A 25,353-nucleotide genomic window follows, 5' to 3' on the forward strand; every position below is an offset into this window, starting at 1 on the left:
CTTAGCTCATCTCTTCATACATCAGTATCTCAAGGGAGTTAGGGCTGGTATTAAGCCTATTTTAAAAATGGAGAAGCTCAAAGATTAGAACAATGTTGCCTAGCAACGTCCTCTGGAGCCAGCTAAAACCCAGGAGGTAAACAACTCAAAAGCTTCAGGAAGTCCCTGAAACTGACCAGCTACACTAGGTTCCTCCCTTCTTGTACAGTTACTTCCTGGTACTGTGATAAAATGTCATGATCAAAGCAACTTCTAGAAAGAAGAGTTTATTTGGGCTTGTGGTTCCAGAGGGAGACTCCATAGTGTTGGGGGAGGCGTGGTCACAGACGGTCAGAGTGGAAGGCTGAGCAAGCACATCTTCAACTGCAAATATGAAGCAGAGAAAGCAAACTAGAAGTGGGGCAGGGCTATGAACTCTCCAACCCCGCCCCCAATGATGTAATTCCTCCAGTAACGCTCCACCTCCTGCAGGTTCCACAACCTTCCCTAACAGCATCACCAAGCATCACCAAGCACAAGCCAAGTATTCAAATACTTCAGCCTATGGGAGACATTTCTCAGTCTATCTACCTCACTCCCTGAGGTTGTAAGCAGTAAGTAAGGACTGAAAAGAGACACGTTCAGACCAGTCGGGCTGCCTGGAAGAGACACCGAGAACTGCAGAGCTTCCTGCAGGTTGTGCAGTGAAATCCAGGGTTCCAGCTTTCATGAGCTGTCACTCCTGCTTGGGTGAGCTTCAGCAATGCAGCTGCCATTGAGTCATCTCTGCTCCTGTAACCCCTCACCCACACTCCTGTAAGTAACCCCAATAAGCATTGGTTCCCCAAGTTGGACAGGTAGTATCCTTACCTTTACTATATGAGGTGAGTAGACACATCTCCCCAGGAATTAGTGTGCAATAAGTGGGTTGTCAAGCTGCAAGTTTACATGGGTCTCTCTGCAGGAGACAAGGCATAGGAAACCAGGGGTCATGGGTGATTTTTGCTGAGGACGGTCCAGCAGGGGAGACCACAGAGCTGACCATCTATTGTAGGGCCCTGGCCCCTGTTTTTGGGTAGCTGTTGCCTTGCTTGCTGACCTTGACCAGATGTCCTCCCTATGCTAATTCCCTGCCAGTTTCCACACTCCTGAATGCTTAAGGGAAGTCCCTTGTTTGTGTATCCTGCATATTGGGCATTAACAGCTTAGATGCAAGAATGTAGAACATTGGTAGCGAACTTCTGCCCTCGGGGCTCTCCCATTGTGCTGTAAGCCTGTATTTAAGGCCTCCTCCCTCCTTCAATAAACGTCATTTGGCATTCTCTTGTCTCTGTTTTTTGATCCACAGCCCCTTGATCGGACATGGTGAACGGGTGGTGGTAGCGCGGGCATTACCGCTATAATCTATACCCAGAAAAGCACAAGCCTGATGGAAGTTGTTAGAGTCAAGGGAGGGGCAGAGACAGAACAGGCTGGTAGCTGTAGGTATGAGGGAATTGGGAGGATGGGAAACTAAGGAAGCATGGGAATGGGAGGGAGGCCCTCCCCTGAGGATCTGATTTGCATTTCTCACTGGCTAAGAGTCCAGGGTTTCAACATAGCAGTCAATACCCCTGTGAGGGGCTGGAGAGATGGCTTGGAGGGTAAAAGATCTTGCTGTGTAAGCACGAAGTCCCAAGTTCAAATCCCCAGAACCCACATAAAAAGTCAGGTGTGGCCACATGCACACCTGTAACCTGGGTGCTGTCAGGGAGGGGAACAGAGATAGGAGAATTTCGGGGGCTTACTGGCTGCCAGCCCAGCTCCAAGTGACAGACTGTCTCAAGGTAGAGAATAAGGTGGAAAGTGATAGAGCCGGGTACCCAGTATCCTCCTCTGACCTCTGTACTGCACACACACACACACACACACACACACACACACACACACACACCTATGAGGACCACCTGCACAGAGACAATCCTCCCTTTGTGAGTGCTATCTCAACAAGAGTGTGCAAACACTTTACTACAATCTATACTGAGTGCCGAAATGCATATGACCTTTGAGTTTAAGCTTATCAGGACTCCTCCTCACCCCTAAACTACAGCAACAAACCTCATAAACCACCTTATTTATAATTTCACTTGCAGAAAGAAATGGTGTGTAGAAAAATAAGTAAGTCAGCTCATAGTTTTTAACTTAATGTTTAAAGCCTATTTAATCTTTAAATCTGGTTGTAAATTATATCTTTTGAACAGTGTGACTTCAAATGGTAAAATCAAACACACACACACACACATACACACACTCACGCGTGCACGCACACATGTGCCTATAAAACTTAGGAGCCACTCTTTCTGAATGCCTGTGCTCTGGATCTGCCTCCTTAGAGTATGTGCTTTATAGGCCCCAACTCTGGGCCTGGACCGATGGCTCAGCAAGTAAAGGTGCCTACCACCTAGCCTGACCACTGGAGCTCAATGCCAGGATCCACATAATGGAAGGAGAGAACCAGTCCCCTAAAGTTGTTCCCTGACAGTCCACATTAGCGCTATGGCATGTATGCACCACCCCCTAAAATACATTTTAAAAACGTAATTTAAAAACAACTCCAGGTATGGCAGTTCCTGCCTGTAATCCCTGTACCAAGGAGGTTGAGGTAGGGGTTGGCTGTGAATTGGAGGCCAGCCTGGCCCAGGCAGTGAGTTCTAGTTCAGCCTGAGCTACTGGGTAAAACCCTGTCTTGTCAAGGGCGTATTTCAGCTGAGAGAGCAGTTTTCTAGCAGACAAGAAGTCCTGGGTTTGATTATCCAGCAAAAATCAAACATGGAATACGTGCCTGTAATCCCAGCACTCAGGAGCTGGAGGCAGGAGGTTCAGAAACCTACATGAATAAATAAATCCCAACTTGGTTTCATATTGACTCATTCTGAAGTTCTTTCTTTTTATAAAAAGATTTATTATTTTTACTTATGTGTATATGTGTATCTGTGTGTGGATATATGCACAAGTGTGTATGTATGCCCATGGAGGTCAGAAGAGGGCGCTGAATCCCCTGATACTGGAGTTACAGGCAGTTGTGAGCTGCCTGATGTGGGTGCTGGGAACTGAACTTGGATCTCCTGTAATGGCACAGAGTGCTCTTAACTGCTGAGCCACCCTATGAATTTTTTATATTTATTTAAGTGTGCCATGGTGAGAGGCTTAGGTAGTTGGTTCTCTCCTTCCATCATGTGGGTTGTAGGGATCAAACTCAAATTGTGAGACTTGGCAACAAGCACCTTTACCTGCTGAGCCATCTAGCCTCCCCAGAAATTATTTTGTTTGGTGTGAGTCAGGATCCAGGCATCACCTAAGTAGAGGCCCTGAGGGTAACTCTATGGCTTAATGGACAGGTGGAAGCTACCAGAGGGTACATAAGGAGGAGCGAATACAGGCCTGGCTTCCCTCTCCTCCTGCTAACGTCTTTTGTGCCACTGCAAAGGGTGCAGAGGGCAGAGGGACACCAGCAAGCAGAAGGAAGAACCAGATGGGAAGGGTCACTGGCGTCTTGCTTCCATCTGCAGAGTGGGTGGTGACGGGGGATGATGGGGGATGACGGGGGATGATGCTCTTTGACACTCTTCTGCCTTAGCTTCCCTCTTTTCGTCCAACCTGTCTGCCCAAGCAGAGCAGGAGGCCTGGTTCCTCCCTCCTCCCTTTGGCCTCTGCTCCAGTCCCTTTCTGACCACTCACCCAAAATGGGTGTCCCCATCCCTCTGTCCCTCCTATCCAACACATCTTCATCTGTCTGATAATCTGTTTCTACCTGCTTTCCTGGACAGGCTCTGTTTTAGTAGCTGTCGTATCCCAGAGCCTAGAAGGAAAGATCAGCTGAGAACATGGCCAATACTCCTTCACATGGTCATCAGATTTGGCAAGGACTGCTTGTAGTATTTTATTTTACTTTGATTTCTTGAGACAGGGTGTCATGAATCCGAGCTGTCCTCCAACTTGGTATGTTGCCGGGGTGACCTGGAACTTCTGATCCTCCTGCCTCTGCTTCCTGAAGGCTGGGATTGTAAGCATGCACCACCACCACACCACCAGGTGGGGTTGGAACTCAGGGCTTGGTGCTTTCTAGGCAAGCACTTTACCAACTGAGCCACACTCCTGTTCCCGTTAACCATTTAACCATTCACACTGCCATGCAAACCTCACTACTGACCATCTCCAGAACTCTTTCTGCCTTTAACATTGAGTAGTTACAACATCCCCAGTAGTGGCCTGCTGCCTGCTTCTCAGCCCCCAGCAGCCAGCATTCTGCTTTCCATCTGCAGATTTGACTCTTGTACATCTTTCGTGGAGGAGGAGTCACATGAGGTTATGTGACTATCTTCATTCACTTACACTGCCCTCAGGTTCATTCATGCCATAGTGCACAGCACAATTCCTTCCATTTGTTCATTTATACACACACACACACACACACACACACACACACACATATTTGTGTGTGTATAGGTGTGTGGGGAACATTTTCATGTGGGTGCTTCTTTTTTATTATTATGTGCATGAATGTTTTCTTGCCTGCATGTGTGTCTATGCATCATATGCATGCAGTGCCTGTAAAGACCAAAAGAGGGTGTTGGGTGTCCTGGGACTGAAGTTACAGTTGATTGTGAACTGCCGTGTGGGTGCTGGGAATTGAACCTGGGTCCTCTGCAAGAGCAGTCCGTGCTCTCAACCATGGGGCTATCCTTCCAGGCTGTTTTGTTTTGTTTTGTTTACCTCGGGTATTGGGTGCAGACTCAGGTCTTCACACTTACTCAATAAGCACTTCTCTAACTGAACCATCTCTTCAGTTTCCGTTTCCTTCCTTTTTTAGCTTTTTGTTTTTTATTTTTATTTAAGTTGTGTGTGCATATGTACAATGTGTTGGTGGATGGCTGTGCATCATATGTATATAGATGTGTGTGCATGCATGTGTGTATGTGGAAGCCAGGGTTTGACATAAGGTGTCTCCTCTCTCTCTCTCTCTCTCTCTCTCTCTCTCTCTCTCTCTCTCTCTCTCTCTCTCAGATTTTATTTTAACATACACAAACATACATTTTTAAAAGACAGGATCTCACTATGTTTTTTATTTGTTTGTTCATATTTTTTTTGGGGGGGGGGGACAAGATCCCACCATGTAACTCTGGCTAGCCTTGAACTCACTACATAGATCAAGCTGGCCTCAAACTCTACTTACCTCTGCCTCTCAAATGCTAAGATCAAAAGCATGTGCCACCATGCCTGGCTCTGATTTTTATTATTTCAAGTTATGTGTATGACATGTGCACATGAATGCAGGTACCCATGGAGACTAGAGGTGTTGGATCCCCTGGAGCTGGGATGCAGTAATCGATGGTTGTGATCCATCTGATGTGATCATAGGGGTGCTGGGAATTGAACTTGGGTTCTCTGAAAGAGCAGTATGCACTCTTAACTGCTGGACCATCTCTCCAGCCCAGCCCTTTTCCTTCTTAAGGGAGAATACCCCCATTGCATGTGTAGTCTGCATTTTGTCTTTGTCTGTCATGGGTGCTATTCCCCTTGTCTCCATCTCTTACTTCTTGTGGACAATGCTGCAGTGTGTGATGATGTTCAATCAAATACCCATTCAGGCTGGCGTGCATTTGCAGTGCTTCTGGGTAGGTATCCGGAAGTGACATTTCTGGATCATCTGATAGTTCTATGTTTGGTTTATTTTCAGTGCCTGCGATAGAATCCAGGGCTTGTTTCATACGTTTAGCTTTCTGAGGGACTTCTACACCACCTGCCCCAGCAGCTGCCCTGTTCTACAGCCCACCCACAGGACACAGGGTTTCATACTCTCCACATGTCACCAACTACTGTTATTTTCTGTTTTCTGGTGAGAGGTGGGATGTTGTTTTGCAAAAGGGACAAAAAGATCATTGTGTCTGTAAGCAGACAGAGAAAACTTGGAGTCACCAAAGCAATACATTTGATTCATGAGAGATGCCATGGGCTGGAGAGATGGCTCAGCAGTTAAAAGCAGTGGCTGCTCTTGCAGAAGACCCAAGTTCAAGTCTCAGCACCCCTATGGTGAATCACAGCCACCCTCTTCTGGTATCCCAGGGCACTGCATGAATATGATCTACATACATGCAGGCAAACATTCATACACATAAAATAAAAATAAATAGATATTTGAGAGAGAAAGAAGAATATGCAGAAAGTGTATCTCAGCCATGGTCACAGAGAAGCCAGGAACATGGACTGAGGTGCGGACAAGGGGGAGGTGGACTTAGAAGCTCCAGGCATTCCCTTTTCTTTCTGTTATTTTGTCAGTGAAACAGGGAGCCAGGTAACACACCTAAAGATGAGGGAGGGGCAAAGCCAGGGCCCAGGTTGAGAGGAGATGGAGTGAAAGGCTGCATCGGGACAGTGAGTGGGTGGTGGGGAGGAGGGCTGGCTAATGAGTGGCCCCCTCCAAAGAATTTGGGGCACCCTATGACCATGTTACTCTTCAGGATCCTGAGATGAGGACACTCTCTGGGACTATCAGGCTTGGTCCAGTGTCATCATAGGTGTCTCTGTCAATGAGACACAGAGAGAAGGTGACTGAAGAAAATATCACACCACTGTCTGCTTTTCTGTTGGTTTTGGTCTGTTTGTTTTGAAAGGTTCTAACGCAACCAAATCTGGTCTCAGACTCACTATGTAGCCAAGGATGACCCTGAACTCTTGATCCTCCTGCCTCTACCACCCAAATGCTGGATTACAGGTGTGCACCAACACGCCTATCTTAACACTGGAGTCTTTGAACATGAGGGTGACTGTGGGAGTCAGTTCTCTCCACCATATGGGTCTTGGGGGTGGAATTCAGGTCATCAGGCTTAACAACAAGCACTCTTACCTTTGCTAGACAGCAGGACACACACAGGCACACAGGACACACAGACACACAGGACACACAAGCACATCCACACCTAGCTTCTGCTCTGAGTACACGTTCACGATGGTGGAACATGTCACCAATAAGAGGTGACTTTAGCTTCTGGCTGTGGGCATGCCTGGTGGTAGGCATGCCTCTGGCAGGAACATGGGCATTTTTGAAGAGAAGCCCATCCCAGGATGCTTCCGCACACTTTCACCATTTGTCTTAGTTTCTTTTCTGTTGTTATCATTAAAATGTCCTGACAAAATCAATTTAAGAAAGGGTCCAGCACACTGGCGTCACAGCCTCAGGAGCTGGAGTTGCAGACAGTTCTGAGCCACCATGTGGGTGCTGAGAACTGAACCCCAGTCCTCTGGAAGAACAGCCAGTGCTCCTAATGGATGAGGTACCTCCCACGCCTCCCCCACACCACGAAGTGCTAACTTTTAAATGGCAACTCCCCTGCTTGAGTAGGTAGCTTGCTGGGAAAGCATACTTTCAAATGCCACGGCCTGGATTCAGATGGCGTACTTGGGGCAGGCTGCGGGATCACGTTCCTCACTGGCTGTATGCACCCTGTGCTTTGACCCACTTGGGATATGGCTCCACAGCTAGCCTGTCTAGCTTCTCTATGAGCATGTGTCTCCAAAATAACATCAATGATTGAGTCATAATTTCTTTTTCCTTTCTTTGTCTATGCTTGGGCTTGAAGCCAGAGCCCAGCAGAATGTAGACAAGTGCTCTGTCACTAAGCTACACCCACAGCCTTGGTATTTCAATTTTCAGTGCCAGATTTTTCAACAAAGAATTCATGAAGTGCTGAGCATGGTGATGCATGCCTTTTATCCCAGTACTTTGAAAGCTGAGGCAGGTAGATCTCTATGAGTTCGTGGCCAGCCTAGTCTACTTAGTGAGTTCCAGACCAACCTGGATTACATAGGGAGACCCTGTCTCGACCACACCCCTTTCCCTACCCTCCCACCCCCCCCACAAAAAAGTTCACAACTGCGACCCTTTAACACAGTTCCTTATGTGGTGGTGACCCCCCATCTATAAAATTATTTTGTTCTTACTTCATAACTGGAATTTTGCTACTGTTATGAATCGTAATGTAAATTGTGATATGCAGGATAGCTGATATGTAACCCCTGTGGGGATTGAGACCCACAGGTTGAGAACCACTGCTCTAAGGGATAGGAGTCATAGATGGAACTAAATGAAAAAGAAAAGTGAACTGAACAGCACTTCTCTCTCTCTCTCTCTCTCTCTCTCTCTCTCTCTCTCTCTCTCTCTCTCTCTCTCTCTCTTTCTCCTTCCTGACTGCAGAGGCAATGTGGCCAGCCACCTCCTATTTTTGCTGCCCTGACTCCATAATGGTCTGGACTCTCTAACCAGGAGCCAAAAAAAACCTCTTTCTTCCTTAGGTTGCTTTTGTTAGGTGTTTCCTCATTGTAAAGAGAAAAGTAACATACTCAATACTCAATATATTTGTGTTTCTGGCTCTCATACAGTGTTATGACATAGTAAACCAAGGCTTACGTTCTAACTGGCATAGGATCTGTAACAGGTCTAGTCAAAAGAACAATGCTAGATTTATCTTTTTGTTTTCTTTTATTTTGGTTTGGTTTCCCAAGACAGGGCTTCCTTGTGTAGCTGGGGCTGTCCTGGAACTTGTTCTGTAGATCAAGCTGGCCTCAAACTCACAGAGATCCTCCTGCCTCTACCTCCCAAGTGCTGGGACTAAAGGCAAGTGCTCCCACAGCCCAGCTTCTTCTTCTTTTTTTTTATTCTCTTTCTTCCTTCTCCTTTCTGAGACAAGTTCTCATGTGGCCTAGGCTGTCCTTGAACTTGATATGTAGCGAAGGATGATTGAACTTCTGATTCTTCTGCTCTGCCTCCTAGTGCTGGAATTACAAGAAGCCACCCAGTATATGCAGTCCTAGGGATTGAACCCAGGGCCTTGTGCATGCTAGGCTAACACTCTATCAATGGAGCTCCAGTCCCAGCAGAGGATACTACATATTTTTAAAACTTTTAAATTATGTTATTTTATTTATTGTATATGTGGGTGGGTGTATGAGCAGAGGTCAGTCAGTTCTCTCCTTCCATCATGTGGGTCTTGGGCCCTTTACCCAGCAAGCCAGCTCTCTGGCCTCAAGAATGCTAGAATTTTTTTTGAGACAGGGGCTCACCATGTAGTCTTGGCTGGCCTGGAACTCATTGTGTAGGCCAGGTTGGCCTCTAAATCATAGAGGTCCACCTGCCTTTTCCTCCCAAGTTCTGGGATTAAAGACGTGCACCACACCTGGCAGAATGCTAATTTTTTTTTTTTTTTTTTTTTTGGTTTTTCGAGACAGGGTTTCTCTGTGTAGCTTTGAGCCTTTCTGGAACTCGCTTTGGAGACCAGGCTGGCCTCGAACTCACAGAAATCCACCTGCCTCTGCCTCCCAAATGCTGGGATTAAAGGCGTGTGCCACCACCGCCTGGCTAAATTTTTAAATTAAAAAAATTTTCTATTGGGGGCTGGAGAAGATGGCTCAGAGGTTATGAGCACTGGCTGCTCTTCCAGAGGTCCTGAGTTAAATTCCCAGCAACCACATGGTGGCTCACAACCATCTATAATGAGATCTGGTGCCCTTTTCTGGCATGCATGCATACATGTTAAACACAGTGATAGGTGACCCCCAAAGAGATTATGATGCACAGGTTGAGAACCACTGTTCTGGGGGATCTTGAACTCCCTAAGCATTCTTTAGTAAATAGAGCTATGGCAAAGCCAAGCACAGAGCTCCAAAAGGCAGTAGAATGACGGTCAAGTGCCTATGAGGACTTAACACCAATAGAGTTGTTTGTTTGGTAACAATGTTAATGATAATTTGCAAGTTAAAAGTAAAGTGGTGGCCCACACCTTTAATCCCAGCACTCAGGAAGCAGAGGCAGGTGGATCTCTGAGTTTGAGGCCAGCCTGGTCTACAGAGTGAGTTCCAGGACAACCAGAACTACATAGTGAGACCCTGTCTCAAAACAAACAAACAAACAAACAAACAAAAAGTAAAGTTTGGGGCTGGGCTGTGTTTGCCTAGAATGCTCAAGGCCCCTGGGTTCAATCCCCAGCACCACATAAACCAGGCACAGTATGAACACACTTGTAACCCCAACACTTGGGAAGTAGAGGCAAGAGGACACCAAGTTCAAGGTCATCCTTAGACAAGGTTGATGCCAGCCTGAAATACACAGACCTATCTGAAAAAATAAGATTAAATAAATAAGGAAAATTTAATGCCCAAAAAGTCTTAGCATGGCTGCACATGACTATAACTCAGTGCTCTGGAAGCTAAGGCAGGAGAATTTGCAAGTTCAAGGTGCCCAGAGTATGCAGCCAGCTTGGGTATATAGAAATACTCTTTCTATAAACAAACAGATAATAAGCACAAATAATGACACAAAATAAAGTCAACTAATTTTTAAAATTTTATTGCATGTATTGTGTGTGTGAGAGTGCACACACGTGCAGAAGCATGCATGTGGAGGAGTCAGAGGACAACCTGCAGGAGTCCTGGGGACCCAATTTGGGTCCTCAGGCTTGTCAGCAATTGCCTTTATCCACTGAGCCATCTTGCCAGTCCAACCTTAACTCATTAAAAGGGGGAGCACCTGGAGAGATGTCTTAGTGGATAAAGTGCTCCGTACACAAGCATGAGAATCAGAATTCAGATCTCTAGTATCCATGCTGGGCAGGTCCAGCAGCCTGCCTGTAATCCCAGCACTCCAGAGGCAGAGTCAGGGATACCTGAAGCAAGCTAGACTAGCCAAATATGCAAACTCTAAGTTTCGAGGAGAGTCCCTGCCTCAATATATTAGATAGAGAGTGACCAAGAACACCCAAAACCAACCTCTGGCCTCCCCACACATATATGTAAAAATGCATACACATACATACACCACACGCACACACACACACACACACACACGCCCCTTACCCCACCAATCCCCCCCACACACACACACACGAAGAAAAAGAAAGGTTCTGGAAAACTGCTCATCCCTCAGGAATGTGTCAGAGGTAACTACTCCTAACTGTTCCCTGGCCCCGCCTCTGCTCACAGAGCGCTGAGCTGCTCTAAGCACCCACAGATGGGCTTGTGATACAGCCATTGCTCTGACCTGTGGTGTGGGCTTGCCAGATGGCAGAACCCACCTCCTTCCCAGAGCACAATGAGGAGAGGCCAGGCTTAGGTACGAGGGCAGGAGACAGGAACATACCTGGTGACTAGCGGCTGGAAGCTCCCTCAGCATCCACAGGCTACAACTGTAGTGGGAGACAGCCAGGTTCTCAGCAAGAGCAGCTGTAAAGGTGGGGTGGGGTGAGGGCTCCAGAGCCATTCACTACATGGACCTCTTGGACCGCACTAACCATGACCCCATCTCTCCTCACATATTGGAGGTGGGCCAGCAGGACCACAGACAAACCCCAAACCGGCCCCCCAGACACAGTCAGGGATCAGTGTGAAAAACAACAAAAAGCATTTATAAGCAGGAATTTGTCCAGCATACACTGCAAATGCTCCTTGGCACATCGTGTTGGGATCCACACAAGCACGAGCTGAGGCAACACCCAGAAATAGTCCTTTTAATTCACGCTTTTGTTGCCTAGGAAGCCCGAAGTCATCCCAGCACTGGCCACCAGGGGACAGACGTGCTCCATAGCCTCTCCGGTCTGTTGCAGCGCAGAGACCTAACCACTAGGTCCTGTAGGTCTTATGAGTACAACATCTCGATTCCAGAGTGCTTTTCGAGTCTCCATGGTAACAGGCCTCCAATAGTTTAACTACCAACTTCATATCCAATGGAATTTGTGAACATGGAATCCAAGCACCATAGACTGAACTTCCTCTTAAGGAGTCTCCTGAACCCTTTCCTTCCAGATCTGGGCATGATTAGAAAATGGGTATGAATCCTTTGGCAAAACAGCTGGCTTCAGCTGCTTCCAGATGGGCTGTTCAAATGATGCCATGCACTGTTCCAATCCACAATGCATAGCATGGACATGCACTCAGGGTCACAGTGGGTACAGTACCAAGCAGTTGGGGAGTTAGAAGGAGTGGTCCAGGCTGAGGTAGGAGGAGGCAGGTGGCTGCAGGGGCCTGGGACCTCTACAGTCCCTGAGATTCCCTGAAAAGAAGGTGTGGCCTTGGAAGGGCTCCTTAGAAGGCCAGCAGGGAGGAACTGGAACCCTCTGTGTGCCCACGGGAGTGAAGGTCAAGGGCAGAGGACGTAAACCAGCTGTTTGCTGCATGTACTTACTTTCTGCGTGTGGAGCTGAGATCGAACCCAGGGCATGCTAAGAGCACACACTACCACTGAGTTACAGCCCCAGCACCTTATAGCAGAGCAACCTTGCCTATCGGGGCCTCTGTACATCTGATTCTTGCATCAAAAGAACTGTGATAGTTTGGAAGGGGGTGCTTCCCAAGAGTCTAGCACTAACCTCAAGGGCCCCTGTGCCCTACAAGGCCACCACTTCCCCTTTCCTGCTGGGATTGTCCTGTGATGTCATCATTCAGGCTGAAGAGCTGTACTATCCTTTCTCCAAGCGTATGGATGAGGATGTTAGCTCCTTGGGAGGGAAAGATCCTGGGACCTCTCAGAAGCCACAATCAGGCCAGAGCCCAGGAGATCCAGAGGTCACAGAAGAGCAAGGATTTGCTGGGACTGCCCCATAGAACACCATGGCAAGAGTTTCCCGCCACTCTGGCTGCCTCAACCCTCACTTGACCTGCAAGTGGGGCTGGGGAGGTCACTAAGGGAAATGGGCCCAGAAAGAGTTGTAAAGTCCTGTGGGTTGAGGGTCTAGGAGAATTGGGGGTCCATACACAGGGCGTTGCCCCTGCAGGGGTCAGGCCACTTTGGCTGCAACCTGGTCACACCAGCCCGGTTGATTCGGCTTCATGCCCACATCAGGCACACCAAGGGGCAAGGGCTTCTCACGGCTCTGCAGTGTCTCTGGGGTCTCCCACTGGGACTGAGAAGGACACTCCTCCTGGGAGAAGGGAACCTGCTCATCCTTCGGGGATCCCGGGGCGTTGGCATCTGTGTCCCCCACTGTGGTGCTGGCTTGGGAAGAACACTGTGAGCTGTGGTCAGAGCTACTACAGACGTTCACGATGCAGGTGACATTGACATGGGTCCCGTGGCTGCCGTGGGAAGAATCTGTGAAGCACAAGATGGGAGCTGTGAGTCTGGGGGTGTCTTTGCAGTTTGCTTCTTGTCCCAGAGGCAAGTTAAGATGGTGGGGAAGAGCAGTAGGCCAAGGACCAAGAGACCAAAGATGCTAGCTCCCCTCTACTATGGCATCAGACACGTCACCTACCCCCATGTGCCTCTGTTTGCTCACCTCCCAGCTGCCCAGCCCAACTCTCCATGTGGCTGACAGAAGACAATCATCTAAATCAGACAAAAGTGCTCCAAGAAGAACAAAGCCTTGAGCTGAGGAGATGGCTCCGTTAGTACAGCGTTTGTCTCGTAAGCACAGGGACCTGAGTTCAATCCCCGAGAACTCACATAAAGAGGCTGGACGTGGTGGCAGGCACTTGTAATCCCAGTACTTGGGAGGCAGAGAAAGGGAGACGGCTGGGGTTTGCTGGCCAGCCAGTCTAGTCTAATTGGTGAGCTCCAAGCCAATGAGAAACTCTTAAGGAGATAGATGGCATCCCAAATATGACATCTAGGTTGTCCTCTTAACACAGACACATGGGTTCATTAGCATCCCTGTACCTATACGCACGAGGGAGAGAGAAAGAGAGACAGAGAGAAGCTGTGCCCTAGCAGAGAACCCAGCATGTAAACAGGAAACAGTTGCAGGAGACTGGCCATGGCCAAGACTGGTCAAGAACATTCTCCCACAACTGCTGAACTGTGAAAGGTGTCGACCATTACAGCCACACCACCAACCAAACCAAACGGTGAGAACTCTCTTGTCATTGGCACAGTATCCGTGGCCACTTGGAAACTGTTCCTTCTGGAAACTGTTCCTTCCTGGAGATGAGCCCCTGACTCCAGAGACATCTTTGTTCTCAGTGAATTCCTTACTGTCCACAGCTGCCTCTAGGATTTCATGAATCTAGAAGCTGAGATGGGATTGCTGGTACTCTGTCCTTACTACTGAGGCTGGGATGCCCACTCTTAGCAGACTGACTATTCTGAGTTCCTCAATCTTGGCCAATCACTTGACTTCTTTCAGTTTACTCTGCTGTTAAATGGGTACAGTAGGGCTGAGGATGTAGCTCAATTGGTAGAGTGCTTGTCTAGCATGCACAAAACCTTGGGTTCAGTTCCCAGCATAGACAGCATCACTGCACATGCCTAAAATTCCAGCATTTGGGAGGTAGAAGTTCAAGGTTATTCTTGGTTACACAGCCAATTCAAGGTCAGCCTGGGCTACGTAAGACTCTGCCTCAAAAAGAAGAAAACAAGAAGTGTGACTGGAGAGATGGCTCAGTGATCAAGAGCACTGGCTGCTCTTCCAGAAGACCAAGGTTTGATTCCCAGCACCCACATGGTGGTTCACAATGATCTGTAACTCTAGTTCCAAGGGGTCTGGTGCCCTCTTCTGATTCCTATGGGCACCAGACACACATGTGGTACACAGATGTACATGAAGGCAAAACACTCACTCATAGGATTAAAAAAAAAAGGAATAAATCTTATATAAATGTTTTTAAAGGCTTCAATGATGCTGCATATCTCCTAGCAAAGATGACAGTCTTGGTCATTGCTTTATCTCTTGAGGAACCATAGCTCTTGGAGACAGTGAGTAAGAGTAATCAGGACTCCCCCTAACCATCCACCTAAGAAACCTGCATTTGGGCCGGGCGGTGGTGGCGCACGCCTTTAATCCCAGCACTCGGGAGGCAGAGCCAGGCGGATCTCTGTGAGTTCGAGGCCAGCCTGGACTACCAAGTGAGTTCCAGGAAAGGCGCAAAGCTACACAGAGAAACCCTGTCTCGAAAAACCAAAAAAAAAAAAAAAAAAAAAACAAAAAAAAAAACCACCTGCATTTGGGTTCTTAAAAACACCTGCATTTTACCTCCATCTCCAATCACCCTTCTGCTCACTCCACAGTGCCACCGTCCACCCTGCTCAGACTTGGAGCCTTGGGGCAATGTCTGGGTCGTGTTCTATAACCAATCTACCAATAACTACCTTCAAAAAGTAAGCTGAGCTTCCTTGCCTGCCCTGTGCCAGCCAAGCAGGCCTCCACCCCACTCTTCTGGACTGTATGACCAGCCTCTGCCCCATCCTGGCTCCGGCCCCATCCTCTGCAGGTTTCCAAGCTGGCCCTTTGAAGCTGGGGTCACTTCCTCTGTTGGTCCTTGACAGAGCCCATGAGGCCTTACATAAACTGGTACCCATCCTCTTTACGCCCCTGATGCTCCAACATCTCACAGGCCTTCCAGCTGCACTGGGCTCTCTGCTACTCCTTGAGCACTTCAGGCCTCAGGACTTTTGCACATGCTATTCCCTCAGCCTGGAAAGCTCTTCTTGTTCACAGGCTCTCCCTCCTGTCATTCAGGCCTAGCTCAACGTCACTTTCTCCAATTAGCCTCTGTCTGTCCTCCCTGCTCTGAACACATTTGCTTCCTTCCCTGTCCATCACCTGGTCTCCCTCCCCACATCCCAGACCTGGAATCATGGGGCATGTGGACTTTCTGACAGTTCATGCTGTGTTCCTAGTGACTTTTAATGGGGACATGTATTAAATGGACCAAAACTAGCCTAAGTACATTTTGATTTTGGTGATGATAGTGGATTGTTTTTGTTTTTTTTTTTTTTTTGGTGTTGGTGTTGGTGGTGTTTTTGGTTTGTTTTGATTTTTCGTTGTTGTTTTATTTGTTTGCTTTTCAAGACAGGGTTTCTCTGTGTATCCCTAGCTGAACTAGAACTAGCTCTATAGATTAGAGATCCTCCTGCCTCTGCCTCCTAAGTGCTGGGACTGAAGGTGTATGCCAACACCACCCGGTGATGATAATGTTTTAAATTAACTGACTGCCGAATTTTAAACTTCAGAGGTTGGTTGGTAGTTTAAAGCCCCAGGCTGGAGGCATAGTTCAGCGGGAAAGGCTTGTCTACCATACACAAGAAATTTGGTCCCTACCACTGGGATATACAGAAGCAGAAGCCATTGACAGAACAGACATCAGGGACAGTCCATCCATTTTCCTGCCTGGCCCCTCTGGGCATCTAAGTTTCCTAAGTTGGTGAGGAGTGGATGCCAGACTAGCAGGGGGCAGACATGAGGGTCTTGCCACACAACGGTTCTCCCAAACGTCAGTTGCATGTCAGTTGCTGTTGCTGCTGCTGGCTCTCCAGAACCTGCCAGGGCCAACAGCAGTGCCAGCTGGCTATTCAGCCTGGCTCCTGGAAGTTGGAGATCAAGGAAGCTTAGATAAGAACACAGCAAGCCGACCACTGTGCGCAGAGGAATCTCAAATGCACCAGAGAGAGGAAGAGCTGAAATCAAGGGACCATAAAGCAATCTCTATCCTGGGCCTCCCCAGCACCCAAATGTCACGCAAAGTCACCATGGCCTTTGCATGTTATGCACAAGACACTGTGGTGGTGGGTGGGCACGGTTCTGGGGTTGACAGTCTCCCACAGTAGAGAGAGGTGTCAATGGGAGGGAGGGAGGGAGGGAGAAGGGGAGAGCAAAGCAATGGGGAGGTCAGAGAGATGGGGTACAGAACGTCTAGGAGAAGAAAGAGGAGAGGGCAGAGAACAGAGGAGAAAGGGGATGGATAGACATCCTCGGGGGACAAGGAAGAAGCCACAGTGGGACCCAATGGGAGAAGGGAAGCCAAGAGAGATGAACTCACGTTTCTATTTGAGCACATGTATATACTCAACCAATGTGGAGAGCCATCTGCTCTGTTCCAGGCCAAGCCCAGGGAACCCTCAGCGTGTACTGAGAGGCCCCGACAAGTCATCACATGCTGGTGAGGCTGGGGACTCAGACGGCAAAAACAGAAGCAGACACGAGTGCTCCCGAGGGTAGGCAGGGGGCAGGGGTGCTGCAGGCAGAGAAGGTTGCATGGGCACCGGCAAGCACCGGGCACAACAGTCACTGTAGCCGCAGAATGTGGGTGTGGGGGAGGCTGGGTGGGGGAGGCAGCTGTGGCAGCAGCTGTCAATCCCGTCAGATGCCAATGCGGCCACAATGCTGCAGTCTCTCATCAGCATGCCAAGGGGGTTCGTGGCTCATCACCAGATGAGGAAACAGAGGCTCGTGGGATTAAGGAGCCTGCTCGGCTTCTCATGGCCTCCAGGGCAGTGGGGCTGCTCTGAGTTAACAACCAAATTCACGGTCATGTTTACTTCTACTGCCCCACTAGCCAGTGTTGCTGGGGTGGGGTGGGGTAGACAAAGGCCAGTGGGCCTGACCTTCCCACTACAAAACAAAGGAAACCCCAGGGTTCTGGGGAACCCCACCAGGGACTCACTCCAGTGTGGGCACTAGAGGTACCAACTGCGTCGCTATCCTAGATTATAAGGTAAGGTGCACACCAAGTAAATGCACCAGGTCCCCACATTGTGCCTCTGGCCCCAAGTGACCCTCAGTGAGCTATAGCGAGTAGAACTTCCAAAGAACAGGCCTAGAGAGGTGGCTCAGCAGTTAAGAGCACTTGGTATTGCAGAGGATTTGGGTTCAGTTCCCAGCATCCACCATGGCAGTTCACAATCATCTGTAACTCCAGTTCCAGGGGATCTGACACCCTCTCTGGCCTTCCCCCGTGGTGTACAGACATGCATGCAGGTAAAACACCCATATACATTAAAAAAAAATCTATATATTTTTTAAAGAACTTTGGAGGACTCCTTTAATCCTAGCACTTGGGAGGCAGAGGCAAGTGGATCTCTGTGGATCAAGGCCAACCTGGGGCATTTAGCTCAGTGGTAGAGCGCTTGCCTAACAAACGCAAGGCCCTGGGTTTGGTCCTCAGCTACGGAAAAAAAAAAAAAGTAACATAATCGAGGTCAACCTGTTCTACAGAGTGAGTTCCAGGACAGCCTGTTGCTCAGTGAAACCCTGTCTTGAAATACCGGGGGGGGGGGGGGGGGGGGGGGGGGGGGGGGGACGACTTGGAGAAATTGTTTTACTCATATCCCAATTCCAGAGCTCTAAAGCCCAAGCCCAGACTCCTGGTGCTTGTGTATACTAACTGTGTGCTCCTAACAAGGTGATTAACTTTTCCAGGACTCAATTTCCTCATCTGGAAAATGGGATAATAACGGTAACTATTTCTTTGTATTGACAGGCAGGGTGTTTGGTGCAGGCAAAGCATCCAAGACAAAACGCCTGGTGTATCACAGCTTCCCAGGGCCAACTGGGTGTGGTGACACACACCTTTAATCCCAGCACTCAGGAGACAGAGGCAGGTGGATCTCTGAGTTTAAGGCCAGCCTGGTCTACAAACAGAATTCCAGGATAGCCAGAGCTACAAAGAGAAACCCTGTCTCAAAAAAACAAAACAAAACAAAATCTAGCCAGACCAGTGCTGGGCCCGTGGATGTAAGCAGGATCTTGGCTTTTGGGAATCACACAAGCCAGTAAAGGGAGGAAGGAGACAGACAGACCTGTAGAACAGAGGCATGGCCTTGGGGATTCCTGAGGAACAGCCACCCCAGCTGGGGATGACAGCATGGGGTGGGGTGCGGGAGTGCTCCCCACGGATATGAGAGACTTGAAAGACAAAGCCAGAGTGTTTGGCAGAAGGGTGAGCAGAGAGAGGACCAACACAGAGCAAGGTGGGGCTGAACCTAGAATCCAAAGTAGCTATACTTCCCATGAGCAGGGAACAGAAGGAAGCTGGGGGCAGCCAAGGCTAGCCCCACAGGGCAACTCCAGGCCACTAGCAGAGGTTAGGCAAGGAATGCACACGAACCCAATTTACAGCGGTCTGACTCAAGATTTTGCTACTTGACATCGGTGGGAACACGATCCACACACTCCATAGAAGCTGTGCTGAGCACTGTGAGCCCGGACCCTCTTCAGAACGAGTGAAATGCAGTAGATCTCCTCCCAAGACAGGCAGCGACTGAGAGCCACAACTACCAGCCATCACGGTTGCCCGGTGCGTTAAAGACATTTCCCTCTTGGGTTATTTTCAACTCTATCTGCACAGAGTGGGAGGGGGCCAGCTCCTGCCTCTCACCTGAACTCCGGGAGCCTGCACAGGCCTCCTGAGACCCTCGGGCCTCCTCTGTGGCCGTTGCCTGGGGCTGGCTCCGAGGGGGCGCCCGCCTGTGCCCAGCGCTGGCTGAGCTCTCCAGGGAGCTGCTGCTGGAACTGGGTGCTGTGGTCAACAGGTGCTGCTGCTCTAGGCCTGTGGCACCCAGGGACTTCTCATCGGGCAGGTGAGGCTGAGAGGAAGGGGGAGAATATTAAACCACCTGCTGGTGACTTGTCGTCACCCCCGTCACCCACACCCCACAGCTTACACATTTCTGCCCACACCACACGTTGTTTCCATACCCTCAGTCCACATGAGGAAACGGAAAAATCGACTTTCTGAAGGTCGTCTGTCAGCGTAGGGAGATGTCCCCAGCCTGACTGCTAAGAGTTGAATTCTGAATTCAGACCACCTGAGTCTAAGATCATAACTCTACCACTCATTGGCTGTGTGATCTTGAAAAGTTACCTAACCTCTCTGGGCTTCCATGTTACATGTATAAAGGAACAACATAGCTTATGTCCTAGGGTTGTTGTGAAGACTAAACAGTTGGGAATTTCAAGGATAGTGGGGTGCTATAAGCCCTGCACAGGACACTGTTTATAAGAACTTGGCAGAAGTACCACTCACTGGGTGGCAAAGCCTGCCAGCCAGGAATGACTGTCATGCTTTTAAATGGTTCCAATTAAAAAAAAAAAAAAGATAGTAACATTTCTCTTTTTAAAAAAGTCTTATTTTTTTAATTTTTAATTGTGTGTATACGTTTGTGTCTTAGTGTGAGCAGGTACACGTGCGTGCAGATGTCTTTGGAGGACAGAAAGGGGCATCGGATCCCCTGGAGCTGGAGTTACAGGTGGTTGTGAGCCATCTGATGGGGTGCTGGGACCTGAACTCATGTTTTCTGCAAGAACAGAAGGGACGAAAGACTATGCGCCGGGCGTTCAGTCCCCAACACCACGTAAGCGGGGTGTGGTGTACGTCTGTAATCCTAGCACTGATTGAGTGGGGAGACTGAGGCAGGAGCATCAGAAATTCAAAGCCATCCTCAGTATTCAAGCCCAATATGGGCCACACGAGTCCCTGTCTAAAATAAAAAAATTCCCAAAACCTAAAGTATGAGTTTTAGTGTCCATAAACAAACAAGTTTGGTGCAACTGAGTCACCATCATTGCTGAAAGGCAGAAGGTGGCTTTCCTGACTCACAGGCGGGTCTAGGCAGCTGTCCCCAGGGCCAGACTTGGTCCTGGAAGCTAACACCTTTACTCTCTGTTCCTTCCATTCAATGAATCAGCCCAGTTCATGGAGCCCTTTCCCCCAGGCCACTCACAGGGCTCCTCACTGGCCTGTCTCAGCTCCCCCTTCCCACGGTTCACCCAAAGGATGTTCTGTGGCTTCCCTGCGGCTTCTTACAGAGTAACAACGACAAAACCGTACATGACCTGAGTACCTAGTGCCGAGTACAGTACCTGAGACACATCTACCTCAGCTCTTTCAGAAGCTCAGTCTAGCCTAGTTCCGCCCTGGCTCTACAGATGTGGAAACTGGATTTCTTGCCTGAGGTCATGGTTAGGATACAGTGCAGCAAGCTAAAACTCACCATGCCTTTTCTGGGTGTCTGAGGTTCAACTCCAGAGGCTTAACACAAAATCCATTTTCACAGCCACCCCTGCTGAGGACACCTGGAAATACCATTCCAAGGCCACTGTCTGTCCATACCAGCTGGAAAAGTGACCAGGCCGGGGCTGGCAACCCCTGGCCTTCCTCCAGAGGGAGGCACAATGCCAGGTGTAGTCTGCGCAGAAGTAATAGTTTGGCCATACTTCCTGTGACTGGTGCTCTCTAGAGTCACTGAAATGCCATCTGGGGGCCCTGCTCACGATTGCTATGCCTTCCTAGACGCCCAAGTGTGTCCTGTGGCCTTGATTCCCGCCCAGTCCATAGCTTCTGACTGTGGACTGAAAGGATCTGGCACAAGCTGTCCCCAAGAGGCCAAAAAAGCCCACCGAAGGTGATTCCTGTGCTCAGAATTACATTAGCTTGGCCACAGCAGGAAAACCCAGGCCAGCATGGGGAAGCAAAGCACGCTGCATGCTCCTGCCTCCCCTGGAGTCCTGCCAGCCAGGTAGCCAAGTCTGGAAGGGGTGGAAGGCATTCTGAATTCACAGTCTGACCCTGGGCCCAGCCTTACCCTATAGCCCTACAGAGGCATTCATAAATGTCACACTCACCAGCTCCTGAGAAGGAGCCTTTCTGGCTGGGCCTTCCCCTCTCTGCCTGTGGCTAGAGCCAAGCAGAAAAAAAAAAAAAAAAAAAAAAAAACCCAAAGGTCACAGCCACCTCCCCACTCAGAGCCATAAGCTACAGTGTTCAAGTACAGACACCATCACAATCCTGTGACTCAGGCTGGAACCCCATTGAGTGAGCACCAAGGACCTCAGCTTGCCTGACACCTCCTACATCATTTCTGGGCCTGGGCCTGTTACACGGAGCTGGGACTGGCAGAAGCAAGGCTGGATCCTGCAGGCTTTGGAGCTAAGGGTGTCTCTCTGTGTAGAGCCATGTGGGCATGCGTGAGTGAGAGTGGAACAGTATTTATATCCTAGAAAGTGAGATACTTTCCTAAGGTTTGTGTTCCAGGCCACATCTGTCAGCTGTGCCACACCTCAGGACAGTTACTTAAGAGTGTCTGGGCCATGTGTCCCAAGACTGTAAAGTTGGGGTCAATAATCACGCAGACTGTGTCACAGACAGGCTGGAAGAATCTGTAAGACTTCAGCACAGTGCTGGCCTGAGTTCAGTACCCAACAATTGCTGGTGACTAAACATGAGGCCATGTGCATGACTAGGGGCAGCGTGGATGAATTCACGTGCTGTTTTTTTCTAAATAACCCTACTTTTCCTAGCCCGCAGAGTAGGAGCTGAGTCGCTCACTGCTGATCCTGCCTGATGGCCTCACTCTAGCACATGAGGACACCACCCACTTGGCTCCCAAGAGGGCCCCGAGGCAGGCCGCTCACGGGGTACAGGGCTGGGCAAAGGGTAGTATCTAGGTTCTCCAGCTCCTGGTGACTAATACTGGAGAGCAAGCCCTGCTGGGAGAGGTCTGTTTGAGACAGCTTTTGATGTGTCTGCCAAATCCACTTGCTCAGAGGTTTGAGCCCCAGAACATACCACAGACCTAACTCTTAACCCTTCAAGAGTGGCAGTAGCTTTTAATCCTACCTTTCTTAATCTATATAATGAGGTGCCCTACTCATGGGGACCAGTGAGGAGTCGGGTACAGCGCAGGAAAAGAGCACAGCTATGCCCAGCCAGGGAAGAGCTGGCCTGTTTCTTCCCAGCTGGAATGCAGCTAGACGTCAGCTGGCTCTGAGGGAGCATTTCAACTCCTGATCTTCCAGCCTCTACCTGTGCCGGCTATTGGGATTACAGGTGTGCACCACCATACCCATTCAATGCTGCTTGTGTGATGACCCAGCACCCTAGAAGAGGAACTGGAGGAGGAGGGGAAGGATGAGGAAAGGAGGAGGAGGAGGAGGAGGAAGAGGAGGACCACAAAGGGATACTCACCACCTTGGCTTCTCTTTGTAGGCAGGAGGGCTTCTCTACAAAGAAGAGAGAGGAACAAGTCAGGAGCAGGGCTTCCTCAGCACATCTATCCTAACAGACACAGCATGGCTAGGGTCGAGCCGGTGGAGTGGACCCAGCCCAGGGAGGAGCTGCCTGCCAGGTAAGGCCCACAGATGAGCCCACCTTACTCTTAGCCACTACCCTCTGCAACCCCCTCTCCAGTACCCCAGCCCAGCCTGTGCTGTAGCCTTGCCTCAACCACACTCCGCTCATGAAAGCCAGCCAAGCTCACAGAATCCTAGAGACCCCAGGCTTCCTGTATAGGAATCCTGAACTTCAGTCCCCTGGAATAGCCTCGACACTGCCTTCCAGTGGCCAGGTTAGAGGATGTACCTTCTGCCCCAGGCTCTAAGCTCCTAGGGAACAAGGGACTACAGTCTCCAGATCCATTTGAGTCTGTGATAGTGTAGTGCTCTGTACTAGACACGCCCCCTACCTGAGGCACCCAGAAAAGCAGTGAGGGGGAGCGGGGAGGCTGGAAACAGGGATGGAACAAAACCTTACTTTTCTTCTGCACCAGGATGAGGCAGTTCACCAGCCCTAACACCAGCAGACCCAGAGCTGTCACCCCAACGATCAGACCTAGGAAGAAGGCAGGGTACTCAGAAATGAAGGTGCTAGGTGGCTGGAGCTGGGGCTGGAAATCAAGTCCAGCCTGAGGTCTTCAAATTCAGGGCTGAACCAAAGATAAATATCTGTAAACCACAGGCAGCCAGAGGGCCACAGTCTGGGGCCTCCAGCTTGGTGCTATCCTAACCCCAGGAAGTAATGGGTTCATCAGAACCAGCAACCAGAACCTATGTTCACATTTATCCAACCCAGGAATTCCCTGTGACTACATCAGGCCTTTGGAGACCCAGCTCCTTCACACCTGTATATGCTCTGAAGGACAGAGCCCAGGCCTCCAGGATCGCCCACAGGGAACCGTCGAAAAGCAAAAATGGAGCAGAGAAGGAGGGAGAGAAAGTGTCTGTAGCCCAGGTTGGCCTTGAACTTGCAATTCTCCTATCTCAGCCTCCCCAGTAGCTCAGACTGTGCACTTGCAAGCCTGGATGCGTCACTCTGGAGACAGGGACTTACCGATTGGAAGAGAGATACCACCCGTGGTGCTCGGTTCACTTTTGACAAAGACGGTGGTTGGAGTTTGGCTGGGCTCTGGCTCTGGCTCTGGCTCCAGGGGGTGGGATCTTGTGGACTCCGACTGAGATATGTAGACTGCTCCTGGGACGGTGCTCAGGGCTGGGGACTCGGGTGCACAGACTGCATCCGTGCTTGCATTTCCGGGAATGGCGAGGATGCTACATCTGAGGGAGGAAGGGTTCGGTCAGGAGGCCACAGAGGACAGTGAGCTTACTCCAGGGAGCCAGGCGGAAGACAAGGATGTCAACAGCTAATCAGTGACCGTGAGCCATGCCTTCTTAGCAGTACCCCCTCCTACCCCCACTCACTTGCACCCACCCTCACCCAGTCACCCTAGCCAGCCTTGCCTCCATGCTCCTGTCATGTCAGCATCCAGCCCCAGAGACAATGGGTGACAAGCTGTCCTATATCCTGGGCCCCAGTCACCCAGGGGCCACCCTCCCTGCTCTTTCAGAACCCAGGAAATCAACACTCACATGCGGTGGGGCCTGCACACATCTGTGGATGATGTGGTGTCAGAGAACGTCCCTGGGGCACAGGCCCTGCACACCACGTTTCCATTTGCAGATCCTTGAAGAGAAAATCCAGAGCTTGTCATGCAACCAGGTGAGGAGTATCCTAGCACTGGGGCCGCAAGAGAGGCCTGTTTGCAACTCTCTCCCTTAACATGTATACACATGTAGCCATGTCTGTACACATGCAATAAACACATATACACATGCATGTACACGCATGCCCATACACGTACATGGGCCTGCTTTCCAGGGTTACCTTCCTGCCTCATCTGATTTCCTACCAGCTTAGGGCTTATTATGGCTCATGTCTGGATCTATGTTAGACCCTAATGTGCAGCAGGTGCCTAACCAGGAGTGCTGGTTAGGCAGTACCTAACAGATGCGTCTGGCAGCCACTGGGTAGGTTCCTAGGTGAGGCTGAGAGGTCAACGTCTGTGACACCTCAGGGATGTTCGCGTGGGAAAGGAAGAGGGGTCCTTACTTGTACTGGCCACTCCAAAGCCAGGGCCGCACTTGCTCAGCCTCAGGCACTGTCGACAGCTGTCAGTATTTGTTTGCAAGGCACAGTACATGTCAGCTTTGCAGGCGCACACTCGGTTCTGCTGTTTAGTACAGGCACGGGTCTTCACCTGGTCTGGAGGAGGGAAGGACAGACAGCCAGGGTCATTTCTACCTCCACTCACCTGATCTGCCTTCCCTGACAGAGCTGGTCATTCGCTCAGCATAGGCCCAAAGGACCCTGTCCACATCGTCCCTTGGGCTGTTGTCTGGACCCCAGCTCTACCACAATGTAAACATACACAATCTGCTTTCCTATGTTCTACATCCTCAACTCTGACATAGAGACGGCCCCTCCCCTCCCCTCCACCCACCTCAGAGATCAAATGAAGATGTGGGATCAAGAAGGAAAATGCCATCTGTAAGTGGCCAGGCAAGGTGTTACACACATGTAATCCCA

At 49.7% G+C, this 25,353-nt stretch overlaps 1 protein-coding gene across 1 annotated transcript in view; it reads right to left on the reverse strand.

Annotated features, from left to right (window-relative positions):
- Nucleotides 1-11,823: 11,823 nt before the first annotated feature.
- Nucleotides 11,824-25,353, reverse strand: part of Tnfrsf1b (TNF receptor superfamily member 1B) — a 33,628-nt gene continuing 20,098 nt past the window's right edge. The window contains exons 4-10 of the mRNA XM_059256274.1: nucleotides 24,877-25,029; nucleotides 24,357-24,450; nucleotides 23,821-24,044; nucleotides 23,245-23,322; nucleotides 22,681-22,715; nucleotides 19,093-19,300; nucleotides 11,824-13,093 (exon numbers count right to left, since the gene is read on the reverse strand). Of these exons, the coding sequence (XP_059112257.1) occupies nucleotides 12,780-13,093; nucleotides 19,093-19,300; nucleotides 22,681-22,715; nucleotides 23,245-23,322; nucleotides 23,821-24,044; nucleotides 24,357-24,450; nucleotides 24,877-25,029 (1,106 nt within the window). The 3' untranslated portion in view covers nucleotides 11,824-12,779. The remainder of the gene's footprint in view (nucleotides 13,094-19,092; nucleotides 19,301-22,680; nucleotides 22,716-23,244; nucleotides 23,323-23,820; nucleotides 24,045-24,356; nucleotides 24,451-24,876; nucleotides 25,030-25,353) is intronic.

Source organism: Peromyscus eremicus, chromosome 2 (assembly GCF_949786415.1).
Source record: "Peromyscus eremicus chromosome 2, PerEre_H2_v1, whole genome shotgun sequence".
Lineage (NCBI taxonomy): Eukaryota > Metazoa > Chordata > Mammalia > Rodentia > Cricetidae > Peromyscus > Peromyscus eremicus.